The sequence below is a fragment of the Thalassophryne amazonica genome, chromosome 5 (assembly GCF_902500255.1).
Source record: "Thalassophryne amazonica chromosome 5, fThaAma1.1, whole genome shotgun sequence".
In the NCBI taxonomy this organism is placed as follows: Eukaryota; Metazoa; Chordata; class Actinopteri; order Batrachoidiformes; family Batrachoididae; genus Thalassophryne; species Thalassophryne amazonica.
This window is the reverse complement of record NC_047107.1, coordinates 51,759,053-51,779,734: the sequence shown is the minus strand read 5'-3', so window position 1 is coordinate 51,779,734 and position 20,682 is coordinate 51,759,053. Positions and strand designations below refer to the sequence as shown.

Here is a 20,682-nt window from a genome sequence, read left to right as displayed (position 1 = left end):
CATCATTTGTTTATTTATTTATTTAATTCAGTCTGTTTTGGCTGCTCCTGTCCACTTGAGGTCACCACAGCGAATCCAGCATGGATACGCGTGTTGATTTGGCACAAGTTTTACTCTGGATGCTGTTCTTGAAGTAGCTCAAGGGGCCACATTCACAAACTTTGTGAGGATGCTCTCAGAGAGCTCTTAACTTAGCATAAACATTCTATACCATACCATACCCTTTATTTATATAGCACATTTCACAAACATAGTTTCCAAAGTGCTGTACAAAAAAAAAAAACAGAGGACCACACACTCACGCGGTGTTAAAAGCCAAAGCATAAAAATGGGTCTTTAGACGAGACTTAAGACACTCTATAGTGGGGGCTGTTTGAATGTTAAGGGGCAAATCATTCCACAGTTGAGGGCCCACAACACAAAAAGCCCTGTCTCCCCTAGTTTTAAGTCTCATCACAGGCACCACAAGCTGGAGCTGGCCCACGGACCGCAAAGCACGGGGAGGCTGATAAATTCGGATGAGGTCCGAAATGTACGTCGGGGCCAGTCCATTCAAAGCTTTAAAAACAAACAAAATCTTAAAGTCAACTCTAAAACGAACTGGAAGCCAGTGCAGAGACGCCAAAACCGGAGTGATGTGCTATCGCTTTCTGCTACCAGTTAAGAGACGCGCAGCAGAATTTTGGACCAACTGTAAGCGAGAAAGTGCATTTTGGCTGATGCCGATAAAAAGTGCATTACAGTAGTCTAAACGAGAGGAGACAAAAGTGTGCATGACTTGTTCGAAAACATTAAAAGATAAAAAAGGTTTAACTTTAGATAAAAGAAGCAAATGATAAAATCCAGATTTGACAACATCGTTAACCTGCTTGTCAAATTTAAAATCTTTATCAATAGTGACGCCGAGGTTGATGACAGACTGTTTCACGTACTGTTTAAGAGGGCCCAAGTCCAAGAGGGGGTCAATATTTCCAAATAAAATGACCTCTGTTTTGTCCTCATTTAGACTTAAAAAGTTGTGGGCCAACCAAGCCTTGACGTCACTCAAACAATTCAAAAGAGGCGCCAAAGGTGTAGAAGCAAGTTTTTCGAGTGGCAGGTAAATCTGGCAGTCATCTGCGTAAAAATGATACTGTAAGCCATGATTTTTAAAGATTTGACTTAGTGGGAGGAAGTAGAGGGCAAAAAGAACAGGCGCTAGGATTGACCCCTGCAGTATTCCACAATTTAGAGATGCAGAGGAAGAGGTGAAATCCCCCAATTTGACAGAGCAGCTCCTCCCACTAAGATAAGACCTGAACCACTCCAGGGCGGTCCCCCTAACCCCCACACAGTTTTCCAAACGATTTAAAAGAGTTGTGTGGCCGACTGTGTCAAACGCAGCTGACAAGTCTAAAAGGACTAAAATGGCAGAATCACCAGAATCAGTCACTAAAAACAAATCGTTAAAAACCTTTAAAAGAGCCGACTCTGTACTATGAAGGGCTTTATAACCTGACTAATAATTGAATAATATCAAAAATGCCATGTGCTTCTAGGAAAAACTGCAGCTGCATAAGAACACATTTCTCTAAAATTTTAGCCAAAAAAGGCAGTTTAGAAAATGGCCTAAAATTACAGACATTCGCAGAATCAAGGCTAGGTTTTTCAGAAGGGGTTCAATAACTGCCTCTTTACAAAACAGAGGAACAACACCAGACAGCAGACTATTTATAATCTCAAGGACATTAGGGCCAATAGTTGTCCAGACTTCTTCGAACAGTCAAGGAGGAACAGGGTCAAGTGGACTTGAAACAGGCTTAAGTTCACAGACAACTTTACAGACATGCAAGAGACACTGGCTCAAAATGACAAATAACAAATGAGCAAGGCATGTCAGGAAAAGGGCTACATGAAGAAGTCTGAATATTGGCTCTAATTCTTTCCACTTTCTCAGTAAAAAAGTGCAAAAATGCATTACAAGTGTCAGGTGTTGATTCTAACCCTGTGGGCTGAGGGGGGCTAAGCACCGTCTCAATAGTTTTAAAAAGAACACGTGGATTATTAACATTATTGGAGACCACCTCAGAAAGATATTTAAACTTTTCATCTTTCACCATGTTCTGATATGCGAGCCAGGTCTCCTTTAAAATATAAGAGACTTTAAATCCATCTTTTTTCCACCTGCGCTCAGCTCTTCTGCACACACGCCTGGCTTCATGCGTCCTGTCATTCATCCATGGCACCCGTTTCATTTTAGGGCACTCTTCTAGCAAGGAGAACAAACATAGGAGTGATTTAGGAAACCTCACACAGCATCACTAATAAAGCATGGAAATGGTAACATTTGAAGATGTGGCTGATCCTGTTGCGAGGTATGATAAAGCCTTTTAAAAGGTGTGATTGACTGACCAAAGCAAACAAAAAAATTCACATAAGCTTGTTCCACACCGGGCCAACGTAGAGTTGCAGGGTCCACGAAATGGATGCAATTCCTGTGTACTAGATATGCACCACAATGCAACTCTACGCAGGCCTGGTGTGAAAGGGGCTATACAAATAAAAAATATATGCTCTTACTGATCATGGACCACCTGGGTGTAGAATGGACAGTAACAGTCCTGTTCATGATTTAACAACTTTTTGATGCTCTTTACCAGGAACTACCCTTAACTTTGGGAAAATTCTTAGAAATCATAACAATCATAACAAGAATTTTCTGAGCATTTTATCACTAGGAGCAACTCTTTGTTCTCAGAAGCTTCATGAATATGGGCCCTGACCTACAAGGAGAAAGAATGAAAGTTACGCATGTAACTACGGTTCTATGAATCCTGGATGACCACCAGAGGCAGTGCATAAAGGACTGAATGATCATCTTTGTGCGAACACAGGTTGAGAATAAATATAAACAAAGTCACATGTGACCGTCAGGTGACCTACATGAACCTATATAGGTCATGTGACACGGGAAGCCCAGTCCCTTATACCTCCTCGTGAGCAAACGAGGATTCCGATGGCCCAAGCGCTCTGGCAGTCATCCAGCTCTGGCAGTCATCCAGGATTCATAGAACCATAGTTACATGCATAACTTTTGTTCTACAGTAGTGTTCAGAATAATAGTAGTGCTATGTGACAAAAAAGATTAATCCAGGTTTTGAGTATATTTCTTGTTACATGGGAAACAAGGTACCAGTAGATTCAGTATATTCTCACAAAGCCAACAAGACCAAGCATTCATGATATGCACACTCTTAAGGCTATGAAATTGCGCTATTAGTAAAAAAAAAAAAAAAAGTAGAAAAGGGGGTGTTCACAATAATAGTAGTGTGGCATTCAGTCAGTGATTTTGACAGTTTTGTGGAACAAACAGGTGTGAATCAGGTGTCCCCTATGTAAGGATGAAGCCAGCACCTGTTGAACATGCTTTTCTCTTTGAAAGCCTGAGGAAAATGGGACGTTCAAGACATTGTTCAGAAGAACAGTGTAGTTTGATTAAAAAGTTGATTGGAGAGGGGAAAACTTGTACGCAGGTGCAAAAAATTATAGTCTGTTCATCTACAGTGATCTCCAATGCTTTAAAATGGACAAAAAAAACAGAGACACGTGGAAGAAACTGGAAAACAACCATCAAAATGGATAGAAGAATAACTAGAATGGCAAAGGCTCACCCATTGATCAGCTCCAGGATGATCAAAGACAGTCTGGAGTTACCTGTAAGTGCTGTGACAGTTAGAAGACGCCTGTGTGAAGTTAATTTATTTGCAAGAGTCCCCCGCAAAGTCCTTCTGTTAAATAAAAGACGTGCAGAAGAGGTTACAATTTGCCAAAGAACACATCAACTGGCCTAAAGAGAAATGGAGGAATATTTTGTGGACTGATGAGAGAAAAATTGTTCTTTTTGTGTCCAAGGGCCGTAGACAGTTTGTGAGACGACCCCCAAACTCTGAATTCAAGCCACAGTTCACAGTGAAGACAGTGAAGCATGGTGGTGCAAGCATCATGATATGGGCATGTTTCTCCTACTATGGTGTTGGGCCTATATATCACATACCAGGTATCATGGATCAGTTTGGATATGTCACAATACTTGAAGAGGTCAGGTTGCCTTATGCTGAAGAGGACATGCCCTTGAAATGGGTGTTTCAACAAGACAGTGACCCCAAGCACACTAGTAACCGAGCAAAATCTTGGTTCCAAACCAACAAAATGAATGTTTTGGAGTGGCCTGCCCAATCCCCGGACCTAAATCCAATTGAGAACTTGTGGGGTGACATCAAAAAAGCTGTTTCTGAAGCAAAACCAAGAAATGTGAATGAATTGTGGAATGTTGTTAAAGAATCTTGGAGTGGAATAACAACTGAAAGGTGCCACAAGCTGGTTGACTCCATGCCTCGCAGATGTGAAGAAATCATGAAAAACTGTGGTTATACAACTAAATACTAGTTTAGTGATTCACAGGATTGCTAAAAAAAAAAAAGGCAGTTTGAACATATGAATAGTTTTGAGTTTGTAGCGTCAACAGCAGATGCTACTATTATTGTGAACACCCCCTTTTCTACTTTTTTTTTGCTAATAGCCCAATTTCATAGCCTTAAGAGTGTGCATATCATGAATGCTTGGTCTTGTTGGGTTTGTGGGAATCTACTGAATCTACTGGTACCTTGTTTCAATTTCAATTTATTTTCATTTATATAGCACCAAATCACAACAGAGTTGCCTCAACGCGCTTCACACAGGTAAGGTCTAACCTTACCAACCCCCAGAGCAACAGTGGTAAGGAAAAACTCCCTCTGAGGAAGAAACCTCAAGCAGACCAGACTCAAAGGGGTGACCCTCTGCTTGGGCCATGCTACAAACATAAATTACAGAACAATTCACGGACGAATATACAAGTTGAGACCGTGGCCCGCTCCAATTACTAATACAACCCCTGGCAAAAAATATGGAATCACCGGCCTCGGAGGATGTTCATTCAGTTGTTTAATTTTGTAGAAAAAAAAAAGCAGATCACAGACATGACACAAAACTAAAGTCATTTCAAATGGCAACTTTCTGGCTTTAAGAAACACTATAAGAAATCAGGAAAAAAAATTGTGGCTGTCAGTAACGGTTACTTTTTTAGACCGAGCAGAGGGAAAAAAATTCGGAATCACTCAATTCTGAGGAAAAAATTATGGAATCATGAAAAACAAAAGAACGCTCCAACACATCACTAGTATTATGTTGCACCACCTCTGGCTTTTATAACAGCTTGCAGTCTCTGAGGCATGGACTTAATGAGTGACAAACAGTACTCTTCATCAATCTGGCTCCAACTTTCTCTGATTGCTGTTGCCAGATCAGCTTTGCAGGTTGGAGCCTTGTCATGGACCATTTTCTTCAACTTCCACCAAAGATTTTCAATTGGATTAAGATCCGGACTATTTACAGGCCATGACATTGACCCTATGTATCTTTTTGCAAGGAATGTTTTCACAGGTTTTGCTCTATGGCAAGATGCATTATCATCTTGAAAAATGATTTCTTCATCCTCAAACATCCTTTCAATTGATGGGATAAGAAAAGTGCCCAAAATATCAACGTAAACTTGTGCATTTATTGATGATGTAATGACAGCCATCTCCCCAGTGCCCCATATCATCAATGACTGTGGAAATTTACATGTTCTCTTCAGGCAGTCATCTTTATAAATCTCATTGGGACGGCACCAAACAAAAGTTCCAGCATCATCACCTTGCCCAATGCAGATTCGAGATTCATCACTGAATATGACTTTCATCCACAGTCCACGATTGCTTTTCCTTAGCCCATTGTAACCTTGTTTTTTTTCTGTTTAGGTGTTAATGATGGCTTTCGTTTAGCTATTGTGTATGTAAATCCCATTTCCTTTAGGTGGTATCTTACAGTTCGGTCACAGACGTTGACTCCAGTTTCCTCCCATTCGTTCCTCATTTGTTTTGTTGTGCATTTTTTATTTTTGAGACATATTGCTTTAAGTTTTCTGTCTTGACGCTTTGATGTCTTCCTTGGTCTACCAGTATGTTTGCCTTTAACAACCGTCCCATGTTGTTTGTATTTGGTCCAGAGTTTAGACACAACTGACTGTGAACAACCAACATCTTTTGCAACATTGCGTGATGATTTACCCTCTTTTAAGAGTTTGATAATCCTCTCCTTTGTTTCAATTGACATCTCTTGTGTTGGAGCCATGATTCATGTCAGTCCACTTGGTGCAACAGCTCTCCAAGGTGTGATCACTCCTTTTTAGATGCAGACTAACGCGCAGATCTGATTTGATGCAGGTGTTAGTTTTGGGGATGAAAATTTACAGGGTGATTCCATAATTTATTCCTCAGAATTGAGTGAGTCCATATTTTTTTCCCTCTGCTTGGTCTAAAAAAGCAACCGTTACTGACTGCCACAATTTTTTTTCCTGATTTCTTATAGTGTTTCTTAAAGCCAGAAAGTTGCCATTTGAAATGACTTTAGTTTTGTGTCATGTCTGTGATCTCCTTTTTTTCTACAAAATTAAACAACTGAATGAACATCCTCCAAGGCCGGTGATTCCATAATTTTTGCCAGGGGTTGTAAATGAATTAAAAGAGTAAAAAGCGTAAAACAAAACTGTACCAGTATGCTAGCCATATGAAAGGGAAAATAAGTGCGTCTTAAGTCTGGACTTGAAAGTCTCAACAGAATCTGACTGTTTTATTGATGCAGGGAGATCATTCCACAGAACAGGGGCACGATAAGAGAAAGCTCTGTGACCCGCAGACTTCTTAATCACCTTAGGGACACAAAGTAGTCCTGCACCCTGAGAACATAAAGCCTGGGCCGGTACGTAAGGTTTAATTAAGTCAGCTAAGTAGGGAGGTGCCAGTCCATGAATAATTTTATAGGTTAGTAGCAGAACCTTAAAATCTGATCTCACTGGGACAGGAAGCCAGTGAAGGGATGCCAAAATGGGTTTCCCATGTAACAATAAGAAATATACTCAAAACCTGGATTAATGTTTTTAGTCACATAGCACTACTGTTATTTTGAGCACTACTGTATTTCATCCTTCCTGATCGCCAGAGGTGGTGCATAAAGCACTGGATGACATACAGTAGTGTTCAGAATAATAGTAGTGCTATGAGACTAAAAAGATTAAACACTTATTTCCATTGTGGTCCATTTAAAAATCAAATGAAAAAATAGAATTAATAATAAAATAAAACTGATAATAATAATAGTGTGTATATGATAACAAGAACCAAAAGAAAATGAAAGGATTGAGTTCTTCCTCTAAAAACGGTTGAGGTCTAAGGTTGTAAAAACATTCTGGACTCGCACGCCATACCAACTCATTATAGAAGCTTTGCATAATAAACACTACCCAGTCTAGAGCCTGTGGATTCTCACAGGCAACACGCTAGACACATTTGTACTTTATTTAATGTCTACAGCTGCAGCACGAGCACGGTCCTCACAAACTCTTGCTGCTTAAAGTCTCCACATTTAAAATGTCTTTTAAAATTGTCTTCTTTTTTCATATCTATAAAGCAAAAGGTTGAAAATGCCACCTGATCAATAATTTGAGAGGACAAACTATTGAAATGTATTTTATTTGTCTTCTGTCTCAGTGGCCCCCAAAAAGCATCGGAAAGCAGATGTTTTGGATGGAATTCTGGATACTATGGAAACTGAAGCAGATGGGGAAGACTGAAGTCCACAAGCTGTCTCTCAAAAACCTTCCCAAAAATGACACTGAATAAAATATGGACATGGGAGGGATGTGGACAAGGAGCAATATCAAATCATTTATCATCTAATTTAAGTTTTTATGTGGCCTCTGAATTTTTTAGCGATTAGGAGCATTGTACAGAATCAGTGTGTTTTATATCAAATTTACATGTCGCAAAAAACTGTGTCCTGTGTGTGTTTCTGTCATTTTGGGGGAGGGTGTGCTGGGAAGTGACTTTTATTTTGTTAAAGGATGTCATCACATCACGTGACCGCCCACCCGCGCTGTCATATGACCTGCTCGGTAAACATGGCGTTCGTATCTGCTCGTAATGTTTTGGCAGTAACCGTTTATTTTTGGTGTTTCGTGTGTGTTCGAGCTGAAATCCGTTCTGCTGTTATTCACGATGACACCGGACAGCTGATCATCGTTGAAGGTTACCGAGAAGACTTTGTGGCCTGGACAAATTTTACAGACGACATTAAAGCATCAGGGTGAGAAACCACTGGCGATTGAACAAACGTATCTCTTACAAAAAATGCAAATACTGCCCTCATTTCAGCCAGAGCAGCGCTGCTGATTCATGCACAAATAAGTGAGTTTAAAGTCGAGTCAACGCTGTTGGTGTCACATGGTTCCAAGTTATGTCAAAAATGCGTTAGACGATTAAAAAAAAATGCTGTCAAAGTAGAAACTACTGAGAAGCTGCATGACAACTGATGGAGTTACAGCTTTTGTGGTTGTAGGTGGCTTTGAATTTAACTGAATATTGGCAAGACAACAATCATACCAAATTGCCAAGGACAACACAAAACAAAATGCTTATTAACATTATGATACTCTAGGTGCACCACACAAAATGATGATGGCAAATATGTTTGTAACAAAAATAAACATTATTCATTTTACTTGTACTGTTAAAAAAAACTCCAATTTGCAACACTCAATTATTTTGTCATGCTCAGAGGTTTGTTTTGAGTTAACCTCAGATAGAATGTTCAGGATATCCTCAAGCCAATTGCTGAACGTTTCAAATGATATTTCATAATTCTAATCTTTTGCAAGTGTTTTGTTCTATACTTTTATGAGGAAACCTGACAGGAATGTAGAGAAAAGTTGAACCATACCATGCGTGACCTTGAAATTGTGACTTGTACATAACTGAGGGCAATGCATAATTATACCCCACCTGGCAATTATGACAGTTAAAAGATATTTGTACAAATCGTATCTTAAAATACAACCTCAAATCAAAAAAGGTTGGACCAATATGGAAAATACAAATGCCCTTCCTTCTCACAACAATAAAGACATTTTAGCATTGAGGATACAATTGATGAAGCATTTCAGGTGTTGTTTTGCTCTATTCTTCCCTGTAAACACATCTTAAGGTGTGCAACAGTACAGAGTTGTCATCGTCAAATTTTTCATTTCATAAATTCTCCACATTCTCTGTTAGAGGTCAGGACTGCAGGCAGAACTTCTGCAGCCATATCTTGTCTGCAGAATGTGGTTTTGCATTGTCCTGTTAATGAAGGCACGGATGTTCGTGGCAGAAAATGTCTCACAGGTAACAGATGTTGCACTGAAATCTCAGTGTACCTTTATGCATTAATGTTGCCATTACAGAAGTGTAAATTACCTTTGCCAAAGGCATTGACACACTCTGTGACCGACCCTGTCATTTGGACTTGTTACTGATAACAGTCTTGAAAGTCCTTTTCGTCTTTAGTCTGGAGCACATGTGGGAGAAAAGAACAGAAGTTATTACAACTCAGACATAATGCCATCAAACTGCAGTTTTAATATTAACATGAATGAGTGACTGAAGGACTCTTGTCCTTTAATGTAGTCTCACCCATATGAATAGTTTTAAATTTCTTTGATGGGATTTGACATGCAGCGGAGGTTAAAAAAAACAAAAAAAAACTGACAGCTTCCACAACATGCACCTGCTTGAGCCTGCACACATGTAATATGTTGATCTGTTTTCAGTTGGTCTTTCTTGGAGGTTACTACCAGCAGTCAGTACAATGACAGTATCCAGGCTTATGCTGCTGGTGCAGTGGAGGCTGCGGTTACATCCGAGGTATTCCATCATTCATGATGGTTTAGTTACCAAACAAAAACTGGCTTTTTTCGCCCTCTATGACCTTCTCACTTTATTGTTCACCTACAGTGCATCCGGAAAGTATTTACAGTGCTTCACTTTTTCCACGTTATGTTACAACCTTATTCCAAAATGGATGAAATTCATTCCCCTCCCCTCAAAATTCTACATATAATGACAAAGTTAAAAAAAAGTTTTGGGATTTTTGCAACTTTATTAAAAATAAAAGAAAAACTATGAAATCAGGGGTATATAAGTATTCACACCCTTTACCATGAAGCTCAAAATTGTTTCCACTGATCATCCTTGACAGTTTAATTGGAGTCCACCTGGGGTAAAGTCAGTTGATTGGACATGATTTGGAAAGGCACACACCTGTCTTCATATAAGGTCCCACAGTTGACAGTGCACGTCAGAGCACAAACCAAACATGAAGTCCAAACATGGAAGAAGTGTGCATCCAAACAGACTGCATTTATAACGATTTTCCATCTGCATCAGACGCTCAAAGCACTTTACAATATTTCCTCACATTCACCCCGATGTCAGGATGCTGCCATACATGGTACTCACTACACACCGGGAGCAACTAGGGGAGTAAGGACCTTGCCCAAGTGCACTTAGTGATTTTTGGGTCAGGCTGGGTTTTGAACTGAGGATCCTCTGGTTTCAAGCCCAATGCTTAACCACTAGACCATCACTTCCCCTCCACCAGGACTCTTCCTAGAGATGGCCACCTGTCTAAACTGAGTGATTGGGGGGGATGGGCCTTAGTCAGGGAGGTGACCAATGACCTGATGGTCACTGTGTCAGAGCTCCAGCATTCCTCTGTGGAGAGAAGAGAACCTTCCAGAAGGACAGCTATCTGTATCAATCCACCAATCACATCTGTACGGTAGAGTGGCCAGACGGAAGCCACTCCTTAGTAAAAGCCACATGGCAGCCCACCTGGAGTTTGTCAAAAGGCACCTGAAGGACTGTGACACCAAAATTCTCTGGTCTGATGAGATGAAGATTGAACTCTTTGGCATGAATGTCAGGTGTCATGTTTGGGAGGAAACCAGGCACCATCCCTACAGTGAAGCATGGTGGTGGCAGCATCATGCTGTTGGGATGGTTTTCAGAAGCAGGAAGTGGGAGACTAGTCGGGATTGAGAGAACGGTTCATCTTTCAGCAGGGCAATGACCCTAAGCACACAGTCAAGATATCGAAGGAGTGACTTCAGGACAACTCTGAATATCCTTAAGTGACCTGGGCAGACCCCAGACCTGAATCTGATTCAACATCTCTGGAGAGATGTGAAAATGGCTGTGCACCACTGCTCACCAATGGAGCTTGAGAGGTGCTGCAAAGAGGAATGGGCAAACCTGCCCAAAGATAGGTTCCCCAGCTGTAATTGCTGCCAAAGATGCATCAACAAAGTACTAAGCAAAGGGTGTGAATACGCACGTACATGTTATTTTTAGTTTTATTTTTAAGAAATTTGCAAAAACTTCAAACAAAAAATTTTTTTTCATGTTGTCATTATGGGATGTAGTGAGTAGAATTTTGAAGGATAAAGTGAATTCACTCCATTTTGGAATAAGGCTGTAACATAACAAAATGTGGAAAAAGTGAAGCGCTGTGAATACTTTCTGGATGCACCATATCCTGAAAGGTTCCTCTGTCTTTTTTAGCTTATCTATAAGCACTGGATGAACACTCTGGTGGGCTACTGTGGACCCTTCTCAGCTGAGTCTGGGTACTGTGAGCGCCTGAAGGATTACATCACAGCCAATTTGCAGTGGGTTCAGGAACAAATAGCCGAACAACCAAGCTCACCCTACTGGCACCAGGTATTAAATGAGTACAGAAGGACTTGGATTCCTCACAAGGAGCATGAAAGCATTCAAGAATATGTTTGCATTTTACTGCTTATTAGGTGTATCTGGCCCTGCTGCAGCTGAAAGGTCTGGAGGACAGCTACAATGAGCAGTTGTCATTTCCAGTGGGCTCATTCTCAATCAACCCATTTGGCTTTTTGTAAGTACCTATGCCAGTTTTCACTGTACTTCAGATTTTAATAATGTACTTGTCTCTCATTCTTCTCACTCACCAGACTTTTCCAGATCGGTGGGGATCTTGAGGACTTGGAAGCAGCTCTGAACAAATCTGTCCAAACCAGAGCCCTGGGATCTGGTTCCTGCTCTGCTCTCATCAAGCTGCTGCCAAAGAATAACGAGCTGCTGGTGTCACATGACACTTGGAATAACTACCAGTCTATGCTGCGTGTGATAAAGAAATATAACTTTGCCTTCACAGTTTCTTCAACAGGTAGTATCTCGGTACAAATGGAGCAAGACCCTTTTTAAAAAAAAATATTATTTTCAATCATGGAAAAGCAGCAGGACAGTTCTCTGTAAAATTTATTCTGTCTTCATAGTGAGTTCTGATTTTCTCAGGCAGTGGGCTTATTCCTGGAAGAAGCCAGGCATTCTCATCTTATCCTGGATCTATCTTCTCTGGAGATGACTTTTATATCCTTAGCAGTGGCTTGGTGAGAGCTTCTCATATCTGTCGAAGCAGAACTTTTAGTATTTTCTATGTGGTAAACTGAGGGGGGAAATGCTAGAGGGACCAGTTTCTATGGAAGTAAATATGTGCCATCAGAGTTTGAATTTGAATTTTTAAGGTTGAATTTGTTTAGCATCAAAATATTCAGCCTCAAAAACTTCAAACTAAAAAAATTCAACTTCAAAAAATACAAAAGCAGGGAGAAGCAATCAATCTCCGTCTCAGTCATCTAATGTTCAGCCAATCACATTTTGCTCCATTGGTCATGTGACACCGAGACTAAATCAAAGAAAAAGAGCTAGTTGCTAACGCAGTTTGCACAAATACCACCGCATTAATCCGGTTCATGAGCGGGTGTGTCTATTGGTGAATTTCACGAACGCAAATGGCAGAAAAAGTAAACACTCACTGAAGCTCCATCACACCCTTTGGTTGACATAATTAAATTTAATCTTCCTCTAGCGTCCATCACGTCATCGTCACTGTTGTCTTCTTCCGATTTGGTCTCAGTATCGAATTCTTTTTAAGGTTGATTTTTTTTTTTTTTTAGGTTGAAGTTTTTGATGCTGACCAAATTCAGCGTTAGAAATTCAACTTCAAACTCTGGCACAGATTTACTTCCATAGACTTCAGTCGGTTGTTGTGTGCAGGTTACCATGGAAACCACAATTGGCAACAGCAATCCTGATCTGTGGAAATTTATCAAACCTGAAGGAGCAGTCATGGAATGGCTGAGGAACATTGTGGCCAATCGACTGGCTTCTTCTGGTAAAGAGTGGGCGGAGATATTCAAGATGTACAACAGCGGAACGTATGTTTAACACACTGGACAACATCTGCATTAGGAATATGAATAAGAAAAACTTTATTAATCCCAAAGGAAATTTTTTTTGCAAGAGTGCCTAAACAGTAAACATTTTTTTTTTTTTTTTTTTAACAGTGAAAACATGTTTATGCGACATGACTGAAAGACATTTGCACAAGATGTTTGGCAGTATTGCACATTGCTCTGAGTGACTGAAAAACTTAAACACCTGCTCCTAATTTCAGTCATCCATCAATAGCTTTGCTTATTACATAAGCAAAGCTAACTTGCTTTTGGTGCTTCAGAGGTAACCAACGTCTAAACACTTTATCCTCTTGAGTTACAATCTGGTAGGATTCATTGTTTTTGAGATATTATGTTATTAAACTGGCATGGATGGGCTCATTCATTCACCGGCTGCAATTTACAGGGTATGTGCCTGGACTATTACAGAGTCTAGGAAAAAAGCAAGCCCACAGCCATTTTTGCTTTGCGTAATTTAATCGAACAGATAAAATTTGCTATTTAAAAATACTACAATTTTAACACACTATTTTAAAGAAAATCTGAGTTAAAAAAATACTCAAAGGCTCAAAGGATGAGTATTTTTTTTAATAGCAACTGTGGAATCCTGGCAGTAAAAACTGCACCATTATGTGTTAAACTCCTGTATACAAAGATTTTCTTTAATTGGGGTTTTTGTTTGGTTTTTAGTGCTCTAAATCTGTAATGAAAGTCAGTAGGAGCAAGACTGAGTGCAAGAGTGGTGGAATAGTGCGGTTACAAGGAGTAGAGGTGATGAAAGTAGATGAGTTTAAATACCTAGTAATGGAGAGTGTGGTACAGAGGTGAAGAAGAGAGTACAGGCAGGGTGGAGAAAGGTGGCAGGAGTGATGTGTGACCGAGAAATATTGGCAAGAGTGAAGGCGAAACTCTGCAAGACAGTAGTGAGACCAGCTATGTTGTACAGCTTAGAGACTGCAGAGTTGGGGGGGCTGTGATTTTTGTTTGGCGTGAAGAGGACAGACAGGATCAGATGGACAGCTCAGGTCAAACCATTTGGAGACAGTCAGAGAGGCAAGACTGAGAAAGTTTGGGCATCTACAGAGGAGGGACCTAAAGTATATAGGGAGAAGGATGCTGAGGATGGAGACACCAGGCGGGAAGAGAAGAGGGAGGTTTATGGATGTGCTGAGGAAGGACATGCAGGTGGTTGGTGTGACAGAAGAAGATACAGAGAACAGGCAGAGATGGAAACGATTGATCTGCTGTGGTGACCCTTAATGGGAACAGCCGATAGAAGACGTCTGTAAAGCTGTTACAAAGCTTAATATCAGTCAGAAGGAAGGATGGAACAGGTCTTTTCCTAATCAGGAGGCTCAAGATTAGTCAGGGGAGTCACAGAGTTGTAATGGATCTTCATGCTGACTCAGTGAAGTCTGTATCTGTTTCATGGAATTCTTTGGGGGGGGCATGTTACGGGACTAAGGATGGCACATTCAGTGTGCACTGATATTTGTCCTGCACAGGTATAACAACCAGTGGATGATTGTGGATTATAACTACTTCACTCCAGGGAAGGTCGATCTTAATGAGGGACTCTTTGTTGTGTTGGAGCAGATTCCGTAAGTCTTTCCACATGATCTTAAATCAACAATTTGTACAGTCATAACCCCATAGATGCCTCATTTTTATCAATATTTTATCTTTTATTGCCACAGAGGACTGATTGTTTACGCTGACAAAACTCTAGAGTTGCAGCAAAAAGGGTACTGGGCAAGTTACAACATTCCGTAAGTAGCCAGTGAGCTCAAGTTTTAAAAATCTATTTTAAAGTATATCAGTTGGAATTTTTGTGATTATATAATTTGATTGGGGGAAAATGTTCATGTGTGACTGTGCAAGGATGGACAGTGTTTCTTGTAAATTTATTTAAAGTGCATATTGAAAATATAAACGTGATTTTTTTTTTTTTTCAATTGTGTTATTGTATCCAACTGCTTGGAAGTTTTTTTTTTTTTTTTTTTTTTTTTCATTTAAAAATAATTTCTGCTGGTAGGACTTCATGAAAAAGTGAACAATAATAGCATCTTTGTTTTGCATCATTATTACAATATTTTATATTGCCAGGGGTGCTGGCCAAGTGGTTAGTGCGCTTGGTTCATACCCCACCCCTGCCACATTTGTGTCAAATCCACCTTGGATCTGCTGTGGTGACCCCAAGTGAAAACAAGAGAGCAGCTGAAGGGACTGAACTATTACAATATACGATGTTATGATAATATGATGATCGCTATAAACATGAGCAGTCACATTGATATCTACACTCAACAAAAATATAAACGCAACACTTTTGGTTTTGCTCCCATTTTGTATGAGATGAACTCAAAGATCTAAAACTTTTTCCACATACACAATATCACAATTTCCCTCAAATATTGTTCACAAACCAGTCTAAATCTGTGATAGTGAGCACTTCTCCTTTGCTGAGATAATCCATCCCACCTCACAGGTGTGCCATATCAAGATGCTGATTAGACACCATGATTAGTGCACAGGTGTGCCTTAGACTGCCCACAATAAAAGGCCACTCTGAAAGGTGCAGTTTTATCACACAGCACAATGCCACAGATGTCGCAAGATTTGAGGGAGCGTGCAATTGGCATGCTGACAGCAGGAATGTCAACCAGAGCTGTTGCTCGTGTATTGAATGTTCATTTCTCTACCATAAGCCGTCTCCAAAGGCGTTTCAGAGAATTTGGTAGTACATCCAACCAGCCTGACAACCGCAGACCACGTGTAACCACACCAGCCCAGGACCTCCACATCCAGCATGTTCACCTCCAAGATCGTCTGAGACCAGCCACTCGGACAGCTGCTGAAACAATCGGTTTGCATAACCAAAGAATTTCTGCACAAACTGTCAGAAACCATCTCAGGGAAGCTCATCTGCATGCTCGTCGTCCTCATCAGGGTCTCGACCTGACTCCAGTTCATCGTCGTAACCGACTTGAGTGGGCAAATGCTCATATTCGCTGGCGTTTGGCATGTTGGAGAGGTGTTCTCTTCACGGATGAATCCCGGTTCACACTGTCCAGGGCAGATGGCAGACAGCGTGTGTGGCGTCGTGTGGGTGAGCGGTTTTCTGATGTCAATGTTGTGGATCGAGTGGCCCATGGTGGCGGTGGGGTTATGGTATGGGCACGCGTCTGTTATGGACGAAGAACACAGGTGCATTTTATTGATGGCATTTTGAATGCACAGAGATACCGTGACGAGATCCTGAGGCCCATTGTTGTGCCATACATCCAAGAACATCACCATGTTGCAGCAGGATAAAGCACGGCCCCATGTTGCAAGGATCTGTACACAATTCTTGGAAGCTGAAAATGTCCCAGTTCTTGCATGGCCGGCATACTCACCGGACATGTCACCCATTGAGCATGTTTGGGATGCTCTGGACTGGCGTATACGACAGCGTGTACCAGTTCCTGCCAATATCCAGCAACTTCGCACAGCCATTGAAGAGGAGTGGACCAACATTCCACAGGCCACAATTGACAACCTGATCAACTCTATGCGAAGGAGATGTGTTGCACTGCATGAGGCAAATGGTGGTCACACCACATACTGACTGGTATCCCCCCCCAATAAAATAAAACTGCACCTTTCAGAGTGGCCTTTTATTGTGGGCAGTCTAAGGCACACCTGTGCACTAATCATGGTGTCTAATCAGCATCTTGATATGGCACACCTGTGAGGTGGGATGGATTATCTCAGCAAAGGAGAAGTGCTCACTATCACAGATTTAGACTGGTTTGTGAACAATATTTGAGGGAAATGGTGATATTGTGTATGTGGAAAAAGTTTTAGATCTTTGAGTTCATCTCATACAAAATGGGAGCAAAACCAAAAGTGTTGCATTTATATTTTTGTTGAGTGTAGAATATGACAAAGTAGAAAATATTTTATTTGCTAGGCCTCATTCTCTTGGAGGTGTGTACAGTGCTCATGCTTGGGCCTGCAGTAGTTTTTAGTTGAAACAAAATTTCTGTTGTCACACAGACATCCCAAATGCACTGATGACTGTCAATGAAATGCCTGAAATGTATGAAAGAAAAAAAAAAACAGGAAAATTTATGAACATATTGCAAAATAACCACAGACGTGGCATCATGCATTGATAACATAAAAATACTGCAACGGGGTTTGTGCATGTTGCCCTACATTGTACAGTGATGAGCAATGCAGCCTGATGTTTGAACATCTCATTGACTCAAGCTTACAGTAGATGTATTTTTAGGTGATATGATATATGCACCTCTGTGTGAATGAAGCCTTAACAGTGTGTCAGGTGCAAAATGCCTTGTTGATTATAAAAACATTGCAGTTCTGAAGCTTTATCTGTTTTAGCATTTTATGAGATCTCTTGAATCAGTGTGCTGATGATGTATGAAATCAAACTAGCTTTTGAAGTAAACGCTATTTTAATTTTGATAAATTTCATATTGTTGGTATTTTGTTTATTTTTAGCTATGAAAAACAAAATATCCAAACATATGTATGTTAAATATATTTGTATTTTGGTTTTTGATGTATTTGTACTCATCTCTGGTCTCATGTAGTTACTATGTGGAGATATTCAATGCCAGTGGCTGCAATGAGCTGGTGAAGAAATTCGGCCCGTGGTTCTCTTTGGATGAGAACCCCCGGGCTAAGATCTTCAGGAGAAACCAGACAGATGTCACAGATGTGGATTCAATGATTCGCCTCATGAGGTGAAGTAAATTTTAGGCAGGGATTTCTGTGAACTTTATAAGCATAACAGAAACAAACTTGTGAACTATAAAGTTTTATTTAGCTTGGTGGGTATGATAATTCAGTCTGTCTTATATGTGAACTGCATTGTTTCTCTTTAGGTATAATAACTTTAAAGAAGACCCACTGTCACGCTGTGATGGCTGTAATCCGCCTGCAAATGGGGAGAACGCCATCTCAGCCCGGTCAGACCTGAACCCAGCTAATGGCACTTACCCATTTGGTGCCTTAAGACAGAGGTCACACGGAGGAACCGACATGAAGGTGCACATCTTTTCAATGTCTTTCAGTCTGTGGAGGATTTGCACATGAGCTTAAGATTCCACGCCCTTTCACTTTGGGTCATATTGGTGATTGTGCTTGCTTCGCCCCTTTACACAGGGTGGCGGCAGTTGTGAGTGTGGCTTGAAATGCGCCTGATCCATGGAGATGATGCAAAAACACCTTTCTTTGTAACCACTTCAGCGGCCCCTGTGCATGTTGTCTCGTGGAGTTTGTGCGCTATGATATCTTAGAGGTTAGCACTGTTGCCACACAGCAACAGGTCGTGGGTTCGCTTCCCACGTGGACCTTTCTGTGTGGAGTTTGCTTGTGTTCCCACTTCCTTACGCTTCCAAAGACCTGTAGGTTAGGTGAATTGGTGACTTTAAATTGACTGTAGGTGTGCGTACATGTGTGAATGTGTTTATCTGTCTATGTGGCCCTGTGACAGACTGGTGTTTAATCCAGGGTGTACTTTGTCTCATTCCCTGTGACTGCTGGGATAGATTACAGCAACCCCCCACCCCGTGACCTTTGATTGGAGTAAGCAGTCATAGAAAATGAATGATTTAATCAACAATCTAAATGATAAACTACTTTGGTAACTGATTAATCGTTTTGAGTCCTCCCCTCTGTCCCTCCTTCTTTTTTTTACATTTTTAAATGTCCAAATTCTTTGACCATGTAAACTGAATATCTTTGGGCTATGGACAAAACAAGACATTTGAAGGCATCATCATGGGCCCTGGATAACATTGACATTTTTCACCATTTATTTACATTTCATGGACCTAATAACTAATTGACAAATAAGAAAATCAGTCAATTAATTCATTAAAATAATAATTAGTTGCAGCACCTACTATAAAAAAGGTGGGGAGCTGATTGTTTCACTTTCCACAAGTAAATTAAGAAATAAAATCCGTTATGGCATAACCCTTTAAATAATTATAAACATTCATTAATGATATTTAGAACTCAGGCTAAGTAAATTCACACATTTTTTGTTAACTGTTAGGATTGCTATATGTGCCCAGTAATGCTGGAAGTAAAACCTGTTAAGATATTTAGGTTTGTGGAGAAATCCTTGCATGATCATATGATGGTGTTGTCATTCTGAACCCCTGAGATCCACTATTTTTTTCTTTAAAACATCTCATAATCTCATTGAAATGTCCTTTCTTTTAGAGCAAACTGAATACCACGCAGGAGTGTTTAGTGACGAAGCTTGATTGCTGCTGTGTTGGAATTTAGGCCGTGCCCCTTGACCTATGTTGTCGGCAGGGTTGGGTAGGATTACTTTGAAATGTAATCCAAAAGTAATCAGATTACAAGTAATCCAAATGTATGTACATACATACATGTAATCCACATGTATTCTTTCAAAGTAATCCTACCCAACCTTGGTTGTCGGTGCAAATCCTCCATACAGGCTTTATTGTAATTGTTCCCTGCATTAACAGGATGGCGCTTTTTTTTTTTTAAACAAGTGTTTCTTTATCAGATACACTTTGTTTTTTCCTGAGCAGATGACCTCTTATGAGATGTTCCGTGAGTTTGGAATGGTGGCAGTGAGTGGGCCAACGTGGGACCAGGTACCACCCTTCCAGTGGAGCACTTCCCCTTACAAAGACCTGATGCACATGGGTCACCCTGATACCTGGGCATTCAAACCTGTTAATGTTAAATGGCCTTAAGTGCTGGTATAAAGCAACACTGTGCTTTTAGTAATTTTGACAAAGGGAAGTAGCATCTAATCCAGAGCAATGTGGCATTTACGTATTAATTTTCTGTGAAATGGCTATGATGTTTGACAGTTGCAGTATAACAGGTATATTGAGCTTGGAATGTGAGCTCGTATTCTACAGAAATGTAATCATTTGCAATTTTTTAAACTAATATTTTAGAATTTTATTTCTTACTCTTAATAATGTGGCAGTTCCACTTTGTAATTTTATCACTTTACGCAGTTAGTGGAGTGTGATTACTGATTGAGAAATCACTCTTATTGCAGTAAATATTTTTTTTAAAGACAATTTCATGATTCATGTGCTGTAATTTATTATTTTTTATATAAATATGTGCATCCTCAGTCTTGATTTACCCTCCACACACCTTAAATAAACTGGAGTTTTTAAATCGACATTATTATTCTGCCATTTTTTTAATAGATAAAATAATGGGATAAAATGTATGAAGATAATTTTCTTTTGAACATATGACGAGAGGAAAGCCTCCCACGTTTGTTAATTGTACATTGAGATGGAGATATGCCTGGGACAAGCTTATGGAGTCACAAGGTCACTGGACAGAGGTGTCTGGTGATGCTGATGCCTTTGCAGGACAACAAAGGCCCAAATCTTTAGGCTTCTCGTACCCCCTGTCTTCCTGTAGAGTTGTGACACTTGGATGCTAACCAATGACGC

The 20,682-nt window shown here is 40.3% G+C and overlaps 2 protein-coding genes across 2 annotated transcripts in view; both read left to right on the top strand.

The window, feature by feature from the left end:
- rbm19 (RNA binding motif protein 19) overlaps positions 1 to 7,880 on the top strand; it is a 32,322-nt gene extending 24,442 nt beyond the window's left edge. Inside the window, exon 24 of the mRNA XM_034170210.1 lies at positions 7,608 to 7,880. Within this exon, the coding sequence (XP_034026101.1) occupies positions 7,608 to 7,690 (83 nt within the window). The 3' untranslated portion in view covers positions 7,691 to 7,880. The remainder of the gene's footprint in view (positions 1 to 7,607) is intronic.
- Positions 7,881 to 7,987: 107 nt separating this feature from the next.
- Positions 7,988 to 20,399, top strand: plbd2 (phospholipase B domain containing 2). The gene is made up of 12 exons (XM_034170212.1): positions 7,988 to 8,202; positions 9,704 to 9,797; positions 11,496 to 11,654; positions 11,741 to 11,841; positions 11,918 to 12,132; positions 12,261 to 12,355; positions 13,023 to 13,183; positions 14,707 to 14,802; positions 14,899 to 14,970; positions 17,803 to 17,955; positions 18,097 to 18,259; positions 19,786 to 20,399. Exons 1-12 carry the CDS (start codon positions 8,000 to 8,002, stop codon positions 19,951 to 19,953), a joined length of 1,680 nt encoding a protein of 559 aa, XP_034026103.1. The 5' UTR covers positions 7,988 to 7,999; the 3' UTR covers positions 19,954 to 20,399.
- Positions 20,400 to 20,682: the final 283 nt, after the last annotated feature.

What these genes read in the sequence shown, in the direction of transcription:
- plbd2 (XM_034170212.1), top strand. Translation starts at nt 8,000, where the DNA reads ATGACCTGCTCGGTAAACATGGCGTTCGTATCTGCTCGTAATGTTTTG. An exon ending in GTTGTGTTGGAGCAGATTCC is followed by an intron (nt 14,803 to 14,898) that starts GTAAGTCTTTCC and finishes TTATTGCCACAG; the next exon opens with AGGACTGATTGTTTACGCTG. An exon ending in TCAATGATTCGCCTCATGAG is followed by an intron (nt 17,956 to 18,096) that starts GTGAAGTAAATT and finishes GTTTCTCTTTAG; the next exon opens with GTATAATAACTTTAAAGAAG.